Source organism: Phyllostomus hastatus, unplaced genomic scaffold (assembly GCF_019186645.2).
Source record: "Phyllostomus hastatus isolate PE091 unplaced genomic scaffold, TTU_PhHast_1.1 phas_scaffold_78, whole genome shotgun sequence".
Classification (NCBI taxonomy): Eukaryota; Metazoa; Chordata; class Mammalia; order Chiroptera; family Phyllostomidae; genus Phyllostomus; species Phyllostomus hastatus.
In genome coordinates, this window is record NW_025334041.1 from 58,212,295 (window position 1) to 58,231,499 (window position 19,205).

The following is a 19,205-nucleotide window of genomic DNA, read 5'->3' on the forward strand; positions in this document are numbered from 1 at the left end:
CCTTATTGGGATTACACCCCAAGAATCTTGAAACACAAACTAAGAAGAACCTTTGCACCCCAATGTTCATAGCAGCACAATTTACAATTGTCAAGTACTGGAAGTACCTAAGTGCCCATCAGTAAATGAGTGGAAAAAAAAAACCTGTGGCACATTTACACAAGGGAATAGTACACAGCAGAAAGAAAGAAGGAGCTCATACTTTTTGCAATAGCATGGATGGTCCTAGAGAGCATTATGCTAAGTGATAAGCCAGGCAGTGAAAGACACATACCATATGATCTCACCTATAAGTGGGACCTAATCAACAAGGCAAGAAGCAAGCAACATATAACCAGAGACATTGAAATTAAAACAAACTGACAGTAACCAGAGGGGAAGGTGGGGAGGGATAATGAGGGAAAATAGGGGAAGGACCATCAAAGAACATGCATAAAGCACACTAGACACAGCCAAAGAGTGTCAGTATGGGGGGTGGGGTGTGGGGATGGAGGGGCAGTGAGATGTGATTGGGGAAAATGGGGACCACCCTACTTGAGGAACAATTAAGTAAAAATGCAATAAAAATACATTTTAAAAACACTTTTTAAAAGTTTGATGTAGTTCTTTTTGTTTACTTTGTCTTGCTAATGAGATACAGGAGAAAAAATATACCAGAGATACACCAGAGATATTACTGCCTATATTTTCTTCTAAGATTTTTATACCTTGAAGTCTAACATTTAAGTCATTAATCCATTTTCAGTTTATTCTTGTGCATGGTGTAAAAAGTTGATTGTTTATTTTTTTGCATGTATTTATCCAATATTTCCTACACAATTTATTTAAAAGACTATCTTTACCACATTATATGTTCTTGCATCCTTTGTCAAATATTAACTGACCATAAAGGTGTGGGTTTATTTCTGTTGCATACATGTCTGTTTTCTTGCCAGTATGATACTGTTTTTATTATAAAGGCCTTGTAGTATAAGTTGATATCAGGTAACCTGCCTGATGCCTCCAACTTTTTCCTGTCTCATTATTGCTGAGGCTTCCTGGGGTCTTTTTTGATTCAATATAAATATTTGGAATATTTGTTCTAGTTCTGTAGAACATATCACTAGTATCCTGATAGGAATTGCATGAATTCTAGAGTGCTTTGGGTAATACAGATATTTTATTTTATTTTTTATTGTTCTGTAATTACAGTTGTCCCCATTTTCCCCCATTGCTCTCCCCTACCTACTCCCATGTCAACATTCAATTCTTCCCCTTCATTGTCTTTATCTATTGGTCCTTTATACACATTCCTTAATGACCCATTCCTTTCTTTGCCATGTTATCCCCCTCCCCCCTCAAGAGTGGGAGGGAAGGATGAGTGGGGGTGAAGGGAAGCAGTGTGGGGAAAATGGAGACAATTCTACTTGAACAGTAATAAAAAAAGAAAAGAAATAAATTAAAATATTAAATTATCAAAAAACAAAAAATGTTTTAAAATTATTTCAAGTACAGTTGTCTGCATTTACCCCTCACCACTCCCCCCTGACCCCAGCCATCCCCACTTCCTTCCCCTGATTCCACCCCTTCTTGGTTTTGTCCATGTGTCCTTTAGAGTTGTTCCTGAAAACCCTTCCCCTCTTCCCCCACATTTTCCCCTCCCACCTCTCCTATGGTTATTGTCAGATTGTTCTTAATTTCAATGTCTCTGGTTATATTTTGCTAGGTTTTTTTTGTTTTGTTGACTAGGTTCCACTTAAAAGTGAGATCATATGGGATTTGTCCCTCACCACCTGGCTTATCACACTTAGCATAATGCTCGCCAGTTCCATCCATGCTATTACAAAGGGTAGGAGCTTCTTCTTTCTTTCTGCTGTGTAGAATTCCATTGTGTAAATGTACCATAGTTTTTTGATCCATTCATTTACTGATGAGCACCTAGGTTGCTTCCAACACTTGGCTATTGTAAATTGTTCTGCTATGAACATTGGGGCACATAGGTTTTTATAGATTGGTGTTTCAGGGTTCTTAAAATATAATCCTAGCAGTGGAGTTGCCAGGTCAAAAGGCAGTTCCATAACAAAAAGTAATCTTTATACTGCCAAAAGCTATCTACATATCCTATACAATTCCTATCAACATAACAATGGTATATTTCACAGAACTAGGACAAATATTCCAAAAAGTTATATGGAGCCACAAAACACCCTGAATAGCAATAGCAATCCTGAGAAAGAACAAAGATGGAGGAATCATGCTACCTAATATCAAGCTGGAGAATACTACAGGGTCATACCAATCAAAGTAGCATGGTACTGGCATAGAAACAAATGTAGATTAATGGAAGAGAATAGAGAGCCCAGAAATATGCCCATTTCTTTATATCAATTAATGTTTGACAAAGGAGGCAAAAACTTAAAATGTACTTAGGATTGTCTATTCAGTAAATGATTGTTGGGAAAAGTGGACAGATATGTGCAAAAAAACTGAAACTAGATCATCTTACACCACACGCAATGATAAACTAAAAATGGATTATACAATAAATGTTAGACTCTAAACTATAAAAATTTTAGAAGATAAACATAAGCAGTAATATCTCAGACGTCTCATAGCAATATTTTTAAGATATATCTTTTCAGCAGGGAAACAAAAGAAAAAAACAGAAAGGATACATCAAACTAAAATGTTTCACACAGCAAAGGAAACCATCAACAAAATTAAAAGAATACCCACTGAAGGGGAGAACATATTTGTTACAGAACAAAGGGGCCAAGGGCAATATAGTATTATCAAAAGGAACCCCCCAGGTTCGTTCTGTCCACTATCTTATAGGAAAGACATCTCTCAATGCCAGAGATTTGTAAAAAGGAAAGGAAATGCTTATTTAATGAGTAAAGACTTAAAGTAGTGAGCTAATGTCTTCATCAAAATCCCGAAGTCCCTTAAAACACCCACAAACACACATTGTCCTTCCTTCCCCCTTTTTCCCAGTCTGGAGGTACCATATCTCAGGAAAAGAAATAGAAGTCTATGGCTCAGGCAGCCCCCAATTTTTCCCAGGAATCCATCTCAGCTGGTAGACCTCTGTTGCTTCTCAGCACCATCAGCTGTGTCGCCGGGATCTCTGCTAAAGCCAGGTGGTGGTTCCCTCTTCTAAAGCTGTGGGGCTCTCCTTTCTATTGCCACAGCCACATGGTTCTCTGAAGTGCCACAGCCAAGTTGCCCTCTCTCTGCACTGCCACAGCTGCAAGGTCCTCTCTGTACAATGGCCGCAGGAGTCCCCACTCTGGCAAAGCTGCATGATTCTTCCCCCCTGCAATGGCTGCGAGGAGGGGGGTCACCACTCTGCCAAAGCCAAGTGGAGGTTCTCTGCTAAAGCCGCATGGTGATTCTCTCTCACAGGGCTGCAGGAGTCCCCAGTCTGCTAAAGACCGAGTGGTTCTCTCTCTATGCTGGCTGTGGTCCTCTCTGCACTATGGCTGTGGGAGTCACCACTCTGGCAAAGCCGCATGGTTTTCCCCCCAATGGCTGCCTCATCTGGGTTTAAATCCCCACACCAGTCTTCTGCGGCCCCATTTCTGACTCCTCCCACAACTGGCTACACTTGCCAGCACTCCTATATCCTTCCAGCTTTACTGGGCTGCCATCGTGAGTCTGGGCAGGCATGGCTCCATGGCATAGAACCAATTATCTCCAAGCTCTCACACAGGTGCTATAACTAGCAGGGATTGCCTCCCAGTTACATCTGGGGGGGAAAGTTACTTCCATCTCCCTGGCTCAGAGTGTGGCCACAACTTTTTAACATATCTATGCAACCAGTTAAAGGTTATAGATATGTCAAATGACCATGCCAGAGGGTAGCTGCAAAGCTGTTGCTATACAAAACAGCTCTCAATGGCCCTGCTCCATTTGTCCCTTCTCCCAACTCACACCTGAAGTGGGAAAGGGTGAGAACATCTTATATGTCTTTCTAATATTTCCTAGACAACTTGAGTTCTGGACCCCATTCCAAATCCCTATTTGGGGCCCCCCTCTTGGCTGCAGCCTGTAACATATTCACCAATAATATATCGGAGAAATGGTTAATATCCAAAATTTATAATGAACTTGTAAAATTCAACACCAAAAATAACAATGAAAAATGGGCAAAGTACATGAATATACACTGCTCCAAAGAGGACATACAGATGGCCAATAAACAAATGAAAAGATGTTCAATGTCACTAATCATCAGAGAAATGCAAATTAAGACACCAAAATAAGACATCACCTCACAACTCTGAGCATGGCTATCATCAAAAAATCAACAAACAACAAGTGCTGGCTAGAATGTGGAGAAAGGGAAACTCTCATGTACTGTTGCTATGAATGCGGATTGCTGCAGGCACACTAGAAAGCAGTATGGAGTTACCTCAAGAAATTACAAACAGAACTACTTCTGGTCCATTGATTACACTTGTGGGAATTTACCAAAAGAAACACAAAACAGTAATTGGAAACAATATATTCAGGGGTTGGAAAATAGAGGCAGAGTAGGTAGGAGCTGAGCCCACTTGCTCATGCACCCAGCTGAGACACTTAGACAATCGTCTATAAAACAAAGTAAACAGACAACAGAATCTTAGCTAATATGAAGGTTGTAAGCCATAGTGTGCAGAGTGTGCTTCAAAATAAGCAGTAAGGAGATGTTATATGCTGAAGGGGAAGAGCCCTGGGCCTGGCTCCAGAATCTGCAGCTGCCACAGGGACAATGGAGGAGAGCTGGATCAGTGATAGCAGCCTAGTGGCTCCCTACCCTCCCATGGCAGGGAAATCCTAGACCATTGCCAGGAGAGACCTGAATGAGTAAAATCACTGGGGAGAAAAAAAAAGGCAGCAAGCGCATACAGCCAGGGGTGTACCCAAGCTGAGTCAGTGGTTGCCAGCAGGGAACTGTGCCAGAGCCTTTCAGGGATCCTGGTGGTATGTAGAGCTGGGAGAAAAGGTAGGCCATGACTAAGATAGACTGGGCTTGTGAGAGAGCTGGAGTGTGTGGAAAGCCAAGCAGGGTCTCAGAGCAGCAGTGTCACCCAAAGAAACTTTTTCAAAATGGGAACCGAGGCACACTGTGCAGGGACCTTGAACATGCAGTTGCCCAGACAAGAGATAGGAGTGTGGGTGTGATTTGTTCCCACTCAGGGCACCTCATGGATTGATCAAAAGGGTGCAAAGCAAGGTGGCTTATCAGCACCAGCCTGGTGCATCTATGAAGAGTGGAAATTGTGGGCCATACAGTGCTCCTAGGGCATGGGATGAAAACTGGGCAGCTGTGATTATTATATCCCAGACTGAGCCCTAATCTTTGCCAAAACACAGGCAAGGAAAAACAGAGACCTGCTCCCATCTTCCTGCAGGAACCAGGATGATCTGCAAAACCTGCTGGCCAGGCTTAACAATCAGCAGGTGGTCTTCCCCCACCCCCAAGAGTAAGATAGTATGAAGGACAGAATAAAAAAACCTAATCAAACAATAAAAACAAACAAACAAAAGAAAATAAAACTAAGTAAACAGAATGAAGAGAAATAAAAAGGCATACAAGTTCTGAAAGACAGCAAAGTGAAGTTTGTTCCAGCTGTTGGTGTTCTTCTTTAGACTTCTTTCTGGATCTGCCCTTTCCTAGTATATACTTTATTTCAAATATTTTATTCATTTCTTACTGGTCTTTTTAGATTTTCTATGTCCTTTTATGCTTGCTTTCTCTTGTTTAAGTTCTCACTAAATTCCCAAACATTTGTATGACCATTGCTTTTGAAATCTATATCTGGTAAGTTGCTTTCCTCCATTTCATTTATCTCTTTTTCTGGAGGTTTCCCCTGTTATTTCATTGAGAGCATATGTCTTTGTGTCCCCATTTTGGCTACCTTTGTGATTGTTTCTATGTATTAAGTAAATCTGCTATAACTCCCAGTCTTTGTAGAATGACTTTATGTAATAGGTGTACTGTGGGACCCAGTGTCACAGTCTTCTTGATCACCTGAGCTGAGTGCTCCAGAAATGTCCTTTGTGTGGGTTATGTGGGCTTTACTATTGTAATTGAGTCTACATTGCTATTGGTTGGTTCATGTGTGGGGCCAACCATCAGTCTGACTGACTGAGGACAGACCCTGAATACAGTGTATGAGCTGCTGTGCACGTGCTGACCACATGAAGAAATTTGCCTTAGCAGTGTCTGGCATCTGTAAAGGTCTTCTTTTGGATAGGCTGTTTGTGAAACTAATTGTGTCCACATATTTTGTTGTCTGAAGCTGGCTACTGGGTATATCTGGGTCATTTTCAGAGACACTCTGGTGCAGGCCAATGACATATTCTGTGACTGGCTCTGGCTCTGCTCTATGGAGCATTCTCCATGTGGCTTCTTTTATAAATCTTTGGTTATAAAGCTTCTATTTTACTAGTCTTCATTTGGTTATTCAGGTTGATTGTTTTATATTTTAGTTGCAATTTCAGTTTTGTCCTAGAAGGAGGTGGGTGTAACATGTACCTAATTTGCTGCCATGTTGGATCTCCTTACTGTAGCTTTTCTTGACAACTCAAACTTGTCCTAATAAACATGCATCACAATACTAAGTGACAGTATCATTCATTCTCTGTTTCCTTTCTGAAAGTCAAGCTGCCATTCTTGTCACTATTTTACCTGGCTCTAAAAGCCATCTTCCCATCCTGTGCTATTTTGCTTCCAGTGATTCTATGTCCAGGGAAACTGGTGGCTGTTAAGATTTTCTGTAAGTTAGATTTGGGGAGTCAAGTATGTGTCTATTGTGTAGGGACATTAAGCTTCATTTAGGGACCAGAAGGGGCATTTTACTTTTATTTCCATTATGATTCTTGAGTTAAGGAAACATTTCCTTTTTATAAAACAAACAAAAAATGCAGTTTTTCTAAGGTACTTAATATCTTCCTGGAACAACCAGGGTCTTTTTAGTAACTTCCAGGAAAAAAAAATGAACTGAGGAGGTAATAACACTGAACTCATGTGAAGAGGACGTTTTTGCATGTAGTTTATCCACCTAAAATAGTTATGTCTCATTGTGAGCTGCGTTAACAAGCATCACAAACTTTCTGTTTTTCTATAAGGTAACAGAAAGGGAATTAAAATCTGGAGGAGCCAATACCCAGGTGACAGAGAAGAACAAGAAGGAGTACATTGAGAGGCTGGTGAAGTGGCGAGTGGAACGTGGTGTGGTTCAGCAGACAGAGGCCCTGGTGCGTGGCTTCTATGAGGTAAGTCCCAGTCCCAAATTAACAAGTCTTTCATCACTGGACACAGCTTGTGAGGAAAAGGGAGAGGAAGAACCAAGGCAAATGGTTCAGCTCTACTCTACAGAGTGTAAAGAGGACCTACTTGAGGGAGATGAATAAGGGGTCAGAGTTTTCTGAGAAACTCAAGTCTTGTGGTAACTGAAAAATATCCTCACGAAATTGGTGTTGATGTGGCCCTGGTGTGTCAAGTATAAATATACATCTCCTGTCAGGATATTAGCATGGTGCATTTTTTTCATTCAGTAAAATAAAAATAAAGGAAGTCAAGTCATTGAAGTGTACTGTCCACTTTTGCTAGATTTTATTTTGTTATAGTGCCACCTTGTGCCACATGTTGAGGTTTAAATCAAGAGAACTATGATAGCTGCTAGCCTTCTTGTGCACAAGAAATTGTCATCCTTTAGCTTTTCCAGTTTATAAACAAGAGGCTGTAAATGTCTTTTCAAGGCTTGGGTCTTCTTTCCCTACCATAGTAGATAACAGTATGAGTCACTTGCTTACCCATGATTGGTTTGATTAAAGAGGGTACCTTCTACAGGTGTTCAGTTGTGTCTGGTGCATATGGCAATGAGATGGAAAGCCAGAGCTCAGAACACTAACAAAGCATGTCCTACCAAATTTTTAAAGAAAGGACAAAGGAAGTAAGGGGGAAAATGAAGAAAAGTACACTGGTTGCAATGCCCAATCCTAAGTCATAGTTTGATAGTTTGAAAAAGGATACTTTTTAAGTGAAATGGTAATACTAATAGCTATTCAGTCAATTCAAAGTGATTTAGACTTTTTATCTTTAAAATGAAATTTTACTTGAAAGTTTAATTGTGACTATAAAGTCCAGTCAGGTTTGTTCATACCATCATTCTGGGTGGGGGTATTAGAGGTAATGAAATTGTGGGACCTTTTTTCAGTTCCCAACTCATGAAAGTCACAATAATAGCACACTGGGGGGGAAAGTTATAAATAATGCTGTTTCCTACCTTAAGCCATAGAAATAATAATAATGAACAGAACTTTCAATGTGATTAAACATGTATGCTGAAGCCTAATCTGTATTTCAGGTCATAGACTCTAGGCTTGTCTCCGTGTTTGATGCCAGGGAACTAGAGCTGGTGATAGCTGGCACAGCAGAAATTGACCTAAATGACTGGCGGAATAACACCGAGTACCGGGGAGGTGAGCTGTCAGGGTGTGTGATGATAAAACTCTCACATATGCAAATCATCACTTTTTAAAATACTTTGAGGTGACATTGACATGAAAACTTCCACCATTTTAAAGTGAGCAATACAATGACATTTTGTACAATCACAATGGTGTGGAACCACCACCTCTAGCTAGTTCTAAAACATTTTTACAACCCTGAAAGGGAATCTATACTCATTAAGCAGTTGTTCCTTATTCTTCCCTCCCATGACCCTAGTAACCACCAGTAGGCATTTTGCCTCTATGGACTTACCTACTCTGGATATTTAATGTATATAGTCATTTATCAATATGTGGTCTTTCTGTGTGGCTTCTTTCACTTAGCATACTATTTCAAGATTTGTCCATGTCATAGTATATTTCAGTACTCATTTCTTTTTATGACTGAATAATGATTCATTTCATACATATATATACACATATATACATATGTATATAGTACATATATATTCCTTACATATTTATAATACAAATATAAAATAATATTTATATATATATTTCATCACTATTTTTTATCCTCACCAAGAGAATATTACATTGCTTTTAGAGAGAGGATTAGAGAGAGGAACATTGCTTATTTGCCTTCACATACATACTCTGACTGGGGTTGAACTACAACCTGAGTACATGCCCTGACTGGAAATTGAACCCATGACCTTTTGGTCTATGGAATGATGCTCCAACTAACTGAGCCACACTGGCCATGTTTATATTTTATCGCTTTTTGAAGACTACAATAACTTGGTTCAACTTCAATACATGTATAAAGTATTGGGTTGGCCAAAACATGTGTTTGTTTGTTTGTTTTTTCTTTCTGTAAAATGGCTCTAATAGTGCTTAGAGTTGTCTTTAATTTCATTTGAAACAATTTTGTTGAAGTATAGTGTGACAGCTGTCACATCAGTGTGCATTTTAAAAAACATCAAAATTGGTGAATTTTTGTGTAGTCATTTTAATATTGAATGTGAAAGAAAATAAGCAACATTTTTGGCATATTATGCTTTATCATTTCAAGAAGGGTAAAAATACAACTGAAATACAAATAAAGACTTGTGCAGTTTATGGAGAAGGTACTGTGACTTACCAAATGTATCTAAAGTGATTTGCAAAATTCTGTGCTAGATATTTCTCACTGGACAATGCTCCACAGTTGAGTATACCAGTTGTAATTGATAGAAATCAAATCAAGACATTAACTGAGAGCAATCAATGTTATATCATGTGGGAAGTAGCCAATATACTCAAAATGTCCAAATCAAGCATTGGCAATCATTTGCACCAGCTTAGTTATAGAAATCACTTTGATATTTGGGTACTGTATAAGTTAAATAGATGAAACCTCTTGACCATATTCTTGCATGATTCTCTACTTAAACATAATGAAAATGTTCCATTTTTAAAACAAATTGAGGTGGGCAATGAAAAGTGGATACTGTACAATAATGTGGAATGGAAGAAGAGATCATGGAACAAATAAAATAAACTACCACCAACCACATCAAATGCTGGTCTTCACTCAAAGAAGATGATTTTGTGTATATGGTGGGATTAGAAGGGAGTCCTCTATCATGAGCTCCTTTAAAAAACAACCAAATGATGATTTGGGTGGTTTGGGAGATGGTGATGAGGTAGGTGGAAGCAAAGTCCACTTCCCCCAGTGCACGGGTGAAATACCTAGCCTATCTTCTGAGGAACAGAGCAAACAGTCAATGGTATTCCAGAATATATAAAGATTGGAGACCAAAAGTTATAGAGGACATTGAAAAATCAGACAGTAAGGAGAGTGCTTAAGGACAATACGGTCCCTGGGACCAGTGTGGGGACCAGGGCAGCTGCAGCCCCAGGCCCAGCACCCACTGGGTCTTATGCAAGATTCTTGGGAGAGAGTTAGGCTGCGCTGTGTGAGAGGCCAGGTGCTTGTTTGGATGGGGGCTTGAATAGGAGGAATATTTCAAAAAGAAAAAAAAAAGAGGCACTCTGTGGCTGTTTGGGGAATTCTCCACAGCCTGCATCCTGAGCCCCTACCCCAACAGCCCCAGGACAGTGCACACCAGATCTGCATCTGAGGGAGGCCTGCACGCACCCACTCCCAAAGAAATGGATGGTGAGCACCTGGTCCAGCCTGGTGGTGGCCCAGTAGCAACCACGCCAAAAGCACTGGGGACATGCATACCCGGTCCAAGGTCTGCAGCTGCCTGTCCAGGCTCACACCTGAGACACCAGGGACAGAGCACCTCCCACCTGTCCCCTGTGCCCAGAGTCCTGCAGAGCCAACTGGCTCTCTAGGAGGAAGGTGGAAAAGCCCTATTGAGGGGAGCTGCAGTCCCTGGAAAAACTTGACTCAGTGGGGGGCTGAACTACCCTGAAGGGGTGCTGAGAGTCCCTAGCATCCAGTATAGCAAAGAGCAAGAAGGTGGTGTGTGAGTTGCCCCTAATTGGTGCACCTCAAGGACAGAGCAAATAGTGGACTAAAGGCCTAAGCTGGGCACAGAAGGACATTGAGGAACTGGGCTGGAGGCTGGAAAACAGCGAAGAGTGAAGCTCAGGAAGAGAGAAACACAAAACCAATCCTGCCTCAGCCTGATGCAGCCAGGAAGTAGAACAGCAGAACTGGCCTGACCAGTTTAAAAGCCAGCATAAGGCTTTTTTTTTAATTCCTTCTTCCTTTCCATCTTTCTCTTTCTTTCTCTATTTCTTTCCTTCCTTCCTTCCTCCCTCTTTCTTCCTTTTTCTTTCTTTCTTTCCTTCTTTCTTTCTTTCTTTCTTTTTCTTTCTTTCTTTCTTTCTTTCTTTCTTTCTTTCTTCTTTCTTTCTTCTTTCTTTCTCCTTCTTTCCTTCTTTCCTTCATTCCTTCTTTCTTCCTTCCTTTCCTTTTTATTCCTTCTTCTTCCTTTTTATTTTTTATTTTTAATTTTTTTAAAATTCCTTCTTCCTTTCTTTACTTCTATCTTTTTTCCTTCCTTCTTCCTTCCTTCTTCCCTTTTTAGTCCTTCTTTCTTCCTTCTTTTTTAAATTCCTTCTTCCTTTCCCTCTCTCTCTCTCTCTTCCTTTTTTCTTTTCACCTTCTTTCCTTCCTTCTTTCCTTTTTATTCCTTCTTCTTCCTTTTTATTTTTTTAATTTTAATTTTTTTAATTCCTTCTTCCTTTCTTTACTTCTATCTTTTTTCATTCCTTCTTCCCTTTTTAGTCCTTCTTTTTTCCTTCCTTTTTAAATTTCTTCTTCCTTTCCCTCTCTCTCTCTCTTTTCCTCTTTTTTTCTTTTCACCTTCTTCCTTCCTTCCTTTCCTTTTTTTTTTCCTGTTTCCTTCTGTTCTCACAGGTGAGAAAATAATACCTGGAGTGGAGAAAAGACCAGAGTTAGACTCAAGCAGGGGTCATCCCAGCAACAGAGACAGTGAGACAAATTTCACTTTGCTACTCCAGAGAACTTGCAATGTGGGAACAGTGAACATCAATACACCTGCTGGAAGAGGAAACTCACTGACAAAGAAACCACCAACAGATAACAACAGAAGAAGCTGAAGGAGGGAATGGAAGCCACACTAACCTCAATCCAGGACGGATCTGGAAATACAACTAAAAGGTGGAGAAGTTACCCACAACAAACAACTGAAAAAGAGCAAGAGAGAAGCCTCAAAATCTTGTACACAAAGAAGAATCAGCTTCAATACAACCTGTCCACACCTGCACAACATAATACAAGGTGTGGTGGACAGAATGATCCTCAGTTAACCAGCTGGAGGGAAGGACCCAACAAAGAAAGACCCAACAATAATTAAAACCCAAAGACATACAAAGAGCCAATATAAATGACACTCCATGATGAGTGAGCTTAGGAGATTAAGGAGACTGCACTGTTGAATCTCACCGCTATTTTACCATAGAAGTTCACACCACAGACCCAGGGAGTCAGAACAGATCAATTTAAGAAGCAGAGGCTAAAAAGAAGAGGCTCCAAACAATGGTAAGACAAAGCAACAATCCCCAAATGAAAGGAAAAGAGGAAGCCTCAGAAAAAATACTAAATGAAATAGAGGCAAGTCAATTATTAGATATTGAGTTCAAAACAATAGTTATCAAGAAGTTTAATGAGCCCACAGAGAATTACCAGAAACTTCATGGAATCTACAATGAACTCACTGCAAACTATATCAACATGGAAAAGGAAATAGAAACTATCAACAAGGGCCAAGAGGAAATGAAGAATACAATTTCTGAACTGAAGAACACAGTAGGATGAATCAGCAGCAGGACAGATGAAGCACAAGATCAGATCAGTGAGCTAGAGGACAAGTTAAAAAAAAACACTCTTTTTGGAAAAGTGCAAAAAGGGAAAGAGGCTCAGAAATAATGAAGAGGGATTAAGGGAAATGCAGGACAATGTGAAACATACTAATATCCATATAATAGGGATACCAGAAGGAGAAGAAGAAGAAGAAGAAGAGCAACAGATAGAAAACCTATTTTAAAAAGTAATGATGGAAAACTTCCATAATTTGATGAGAGAAAAACTCACAGAAATTCAGGAAACACAGAGAACCCTAATCAAGAGGAACCCAAAGAAGTCCACTTCAACACATCATTATTGAAATCGCAAAATTGCAAGACAAAGAGAGAATCATAAAGGCAGCAAGGGAGAAACAGGAAGTAATATACAAGGGAGCCCTGATAAGGTTACCAGCTGACTTCTCAATGGAAATATTCCAAACCAGAAGAGAATGGCAAGCAATATTCCAAATAAAGAGAACCAGAGGCCTGCAACCAAGGCTACCTTAACCAGCAAGGCTCCTAATCAGGGTAGAAGGCCAAATAAGGAACTTCTCCAACAAAAGGAGTTTAAAGGAATACACCTCCAGCAACCAGCTCTGCAAGAGATGCTAAAGGGACTACTTTAAGGAAAGGAAAGAAAGAGAGAGAGAGAGAGAGAGAGAGAGAGAGAGAGAGGAACACAAGCATGAAAAAATGTCAATGAATAAGTACCTAACAATAAAAACCTTAAACAAAAATGGATTAAATACTCCAATCAAAAGCTGAATGGATAAGAAAACATGACCCATACATACACTGCCTACAAGACACCCACCTCAGGACAAAAGATCTACACAGACTGAAAGTGAAAAGCTGGAAACAAATTTTCCAAGTAAATGGACAGGGAAAAAAAGCCAGGGTAGCAATACTCATATCAGACAAAATAAACTTTAAAAAGGGCCACAAAGTGAGACCCATAAGGTCATTTCATAATACTCAAGGAAAGAATCCACCAAGAAGACAAAAACATTGTAAATATATATTCACCCAACACAGGAGCACACAAATACATTTAAAAAATCTTGGAGGACTTCAAGGAAGATTATGACAGCAACACAATTATAGTAGGGGATTTTAACACCCCACTGTCAAAAATGGACAGATCTTCCAAACAAAATAACAACAAAGATAATGTGACATTGAACAACACCCTAGATGAAATGGATGTAACAGACATATAGAGAAGCTTGCATCCCAAAAAAGCTAAATACACATTCTTTTCAAATGCACATGAAATATTTTCAAAGATAGATGACATGATAAGACACAAAACAAGCCTCAACAAATTCAGGAAAATTGAAATCATATCAAGCATTCTCTCTGACCACAAGGGACTGAAACTAGAAACCAATCCCCACCCACAAAAAAAAAAAAACAAACAAACAAAAAAAAAACACTCAAAATCATGGAGATTGAATACCATGCTATTAAACAATGCATGGGTCAAGAATGAAATTAGGGAAGAAACTTAGGGAAGTTTCTGGAAACAAATGAAAATGGACTCAAAACAACCCAAAACTTATGGGACACAGCAAAGGCAGTCCTGGGAGACAAGTTCATAGCAATACAGGCCTACATAAAAAAGATAGAAACATTTCAAACAGACAACCTAATCCTACACCTACAAGAACTTGATGAACAACAACAAAGATAGCTCAGAGCAAGCAGAAGGAAGGAAATAACCAAGATCAGAGCAGAATTAAATAACATGGAGAGTAAAAGCAAACAATTCTAAGGATCAATAAATCCAGGAGCTGGTTGTTTCAAAACATAAACAAACTTGACAAGCTTTTAATCAGGCTCATGAAGAAAAAAAGAGAGGACCCAAATAAACACAATCAGAAATGAAAGCAGAGAGATTACAACTGATACCACAGAAATACAAAGGATTGTAAGAAAATACTACAAAGAACTGTATGCCAATAAATTGCAAAACCTAGGTTAAATGGACAAATTTCTTGAAAAATATAATCTTCCAAAACTCAGTGAAGAAGAAGCAGACAGCCTGAACAGACCAATAACAGCAGACAAATTGAAGCAGTAATCAGAAAAACTCCTGACACACAAAAGGTCCAGACAAGATGGTTTCATAGTAGAATAGAATTCTCAGTACAAAGAATTTAAGGAACAGCTAACACTTATCCTTCACAGACTATTCCACAGTCTCCTATCCAAGAAGATGGGAGACTCCAAACTCTTTTTATGAAACCAGCATCATCCTAATCCCAAAGTCATAAAAAGACACAACAAAGAAGGAAAACTTCAGGTCAATATTGCTGATGAACATAGGCGCTAAAATCCTCAACAAAATATTGGCAAACTGCATCCAACAATATATTAAAAAGATCATACACTATGACCAACTGGGATTCATCCCAAGGATGCAAGGATGGTACAATATTCACAAATCAGTAAATGTAATACCTCACATAAACAAAATCAAAGACAAAAATCACATGATCATATCAATAGATGTGGAAAAAGCCTTTGATAAGGTACAGCACCCATTTATGACAAAAACACCCAGCAAAGTGGGAATAGAGGGAGCATTCCTCAACACAATAAAAGCCATATATGAGAGACCTACAGCCAACATCATACTCAATGGGCAAAAACTAAAATTTTTTCCACTAAGATCAGGAACAAGACGAGGTTTTCCACTTTCACAAATGCTATTCAACATAGTCTTGGAAGTTTTAGCCACAGTGATCAGACAAGAAAAGATAATAAAAGGCATTCAAATTGAAAAGGAGGAAACAAAACTGTCATTTCCAGATGACATGATAGTGTACATAAAAAATCCTATAGACTCCACCAAAAAACTGCTTGACCTAATAACTGAATTTGGCAAAACAGTAAGATACAAAGTCAACATCCAGAAATTGAAGGCATGTTTACATACCAACAGTGAAACATCAGAAGCAGAAATCAAAAAAAAAAAATCCCATTTGCTATAGCAAAAAGAAAAATAAAGTACCTAGGAATAAACCTAATCAAGAAGGTAAAAGACCTGTATTCAGAAAACTACACAACACTGAAGAAAGAAATCAAGGAAGACACAAACAAATGGGAACATATATGGTGTCCATGGATTGGAAAAATTAACATCATTAAAATGTCCATTCTACCCAAAACAATTTACAGATTCAATGCAATACCTATTAAAACATGAATGGCATATTTCACAGATATAGAACAAACACTTCAAAAATTTATATGGAACCAAAAATGACCCTGAATAGCTGCAGCAGTTTAGAGAAAGAAGAGCAAAGTAGGAGGTATCACAATACCTCATATCAAACTGTATTACAAGGCCACTGTAATCAAAACAGCCTGGTACTGGCATAAAAACAGACAGATAGACTAATGGAACAGAACAGAAGACCCAGAAATAAACCCAAGTCTCTACATTCAATTAATATTTGACAAAGAAGGCAGCAACATAAAATGGAGTAAAAACAGCCTTTTCAACAAATGGTGTTGGGTGAGCTGGACAGCTATATGCCAAAAATGAACCTCAAGCACCAACTTACACCATATACAAAAAGAAATTCCAGGTTAATAAAAGATTTAAATATAAGTCATGACACCATCAAGTTTCTAGAGGAGAACATAGGAAAATCTCAGATATTTCACACAGCAATGCGTTCAGTGATATGTCCCCTAAAGCAAGGGAAAGGAAAGAATAAACAAATGGGATCTCATCAAAATAAAAAGCTTCCTCACAGCTAAAGAAAACAGTATTAAATAAAAAGAGAACTAACCATGTGGGAAAACATGTTTACCAATGATACTTCAGACAAGGGTCTAATCTCTCAAATATTAAAGAACTCACATGACTCTATTCTATGAAGACAAGCAACCCAATTAAAAAATGGAAAAGGTACTTGAACAGATCATTCTCCAAGAAGGGCATACAGAGGATCCAGAGAATCATGAAAAGATGCTCAGTATTGCTAGCTATCAGAGAGATGCAAATTAAAACCACAGTGAGATACCACTTCACACCAGTCAGAATGGCCATCATAAACAAAGCAACAAACAAGTGTTGGAGAGTGTGGAGAAAAGGGAACCCTAGTGCACTGTTGGTGGGATTGCAGACTGGTACAACCACCATGGAAAACAGTATGGAATTTTCTCAGAAAACTAAAAATGGAAGTACCTTTTGACCCAGCAATTCCACTGCCAGGATTATATCCTAAGAACCCTGAAACACCAATCCAAAAGAACCTATGCACCCCAATGTTCATAGTAGCACAATTTACAATGGCCAAGTGCTGGAAGCAACCTAGGTGCCCATCAGTAAATGAATGGATCAGAAAACTATGGTACATTTACACAGTGGACTTCTATGCAGCAGAAAGAAGGAAGGAGCTCCTGTCCTTTGCAACAGCATGGATGGAGCTGGAAAACATTATGCTAAGTGAAATAAGCCAGGCGGTGAAAGACAAATACCATATGATCTCACCTTTAACAGGAACCTAAACAACAAAACAAAGAAACAAGCAAAATATAACCAAAGGCACTGAAATAGAGAACAGGCTGACAGTGACCAGATGGGAGAGGGGAAGGAATTTCAGAGGAATTTTAAGGGAAAAGGGAAAGGGTTTACAGGTACAAATATAAAGGACACATGGACAAAAACTAGGAGGGTGTGGAAATATGAGGGAGGTGGGGAGGGATGGGGGTAGGCTGGGATGGGGGTAAAAGACTGAAAACTGTACTTGAACAAAAATTAAAATAAAAATTTTCAAATGATTAATTCCAACAAGTACTTCTCTCAATTAGACCAACTGAAAGCAGCACTCTGGAAAGTGTCCAGAATTAGTTAACAGAAAGTAGATAATCTTCCATCAGGATAACGCAGGATCACGTGTTTCTTTGAAGGCTTACCTAGGAAATTCTAATTCATCCTCCATATCCACCTAGCATTTTGCCTTTGGATTTCCATTTATTTTGATTTTTACAAAAATTTTTTAATTGAAAAAATTCAGTCCCCTGGAAGATTGCAAAAGGCACCTGGAGCAGTTCTTTGTTCAAAAAGATTTTTAAAAATTGTGACAATGGAATTATGAATTTGCCTGAAAGATGGCAGTAAGTAGTGGAGCAAAACTGTGAATACATTATCCAATAAGTTGTTGGTGAAAATGAAAAATTTATCTTTTATTTTTACTTAAAAACTAAATGAACATTTTCACCAACCCAACAGGCTCTTCTATGTGCCTTCCTCTGACTTCCAACTTTAAACCGTCAGTGGAAGTCTCTGGTCTACCTCAGTGTAGATTCATCAGGGAACACTATCATTCATGGGCCAGCTACTTTTCATGCTGGCAGGGAACTTTGTCCCACACTCTATAGGATTGTCACCCTCATTGCCTCATTCCTTTCTTACTGCAACACATTTCTAGCTGTCATCTCTCCAAAACCAATTTCCAACCCCCCTGAACTATTTACCTTCACTCTGCTAAACTACTCTTTTGAAAGATTATTTTCATCATGCCACTTCCACATCCATGAAACAAGCTCCTTATTATTTATAGAAAAGGACTTTGGCAGGATTTTTTAGTCTGAAAAACCTTCCTTCATAGAAAATATTACAGAGAAACACAATACAGTGAAGAAAGAGGAATGGGCTTGTCGTCTCAGCCTAAGTCATCCATCCCCCACCCTCAATACACACAGCCATAAGAAGACTTTGTGGTACCTCTGGACTCTTCTTGGCCTGGTAGGAAAAAAAACTGACTTAAGGTATCATGAAGTCACAATGTCTTTGCCTGGTTATTAAGGGTCTCTGAGGCTCCCAGCAAGTTTCCTTTTGGTCCTTAACAAATCCCTCTCCAGGCTAGTTAGCTTGCTATTTCCTCCCTATTTCTTACTCATTCTTGTTATTCTTTATTTCCCCTGCCAGAAATGTCCTCCTCTTACCCTACACTATTATAAAAGCTTTGCATGTTTAATGCATACCTTATGTCTTTTTTTATTGTTGTTCAATTACAGTTGTCCCCTTACTTTTTAATGAAGATTTCCCTGCTTCTACCCCTTCCCAGATTGATCTACCCCATCTTAGAATGTCTCTTGAATTTGCAGTCAGTGGCAAATTATTTATCTTAAGTAACTGATACAAGCTTGGTCTCCCAATGGTACTGTAAGTGGGGTCCAATACTTCTTTCATGGGCCCAATTCATCTCAGCCCAGGGCTGGCCTGAGAGCAGCTGCTCCAGGGGTATCAATGGCTGCTGCCGAGCCCAGCATGTTCCATTCACCAAGATTGTCCTTTACATCCAGCCTTGCTTAAGTCCTGGACTCTTTCACAGTATGTAATTACCAAGAGCTAACATCAGAAAAAAAAAAAGGAAATACAATAAAATATTGTATACATGGAGGGGTTTGTCCCTTTTGGATCCCAAAAATCTCTA

The 19,205-nt window shown here is 39.1% G+C and overlaps 1 protein-coding gene across 1 annotated transcript in view; it reads left to right on the plus strand.

The window, feature by feature from the left end:
• The window catches only part of HECW1 (HECT, C2 and WW domain containing E3 ubiquitin protein ligase 1), a 592,628-nt gene that overhangs the window by 561,780 nt on the left and 11,643 nt on the right, over positions 1-19,205 (plus strand). Inside the window, exons 24-25 of the mRNA XM_045827195.1 lie at positions 7,096-7,242; positions 8,337-8,451. Coding sequence (XP_045683151.1) covers positions 7,096-7,242; positions 8,337-8,451 — 262 coding nt within the window. The remainder of the gene's footprint in view (positions 1-7,095; positions 7,243-8,336; positions 8,452-19,205) is intronic.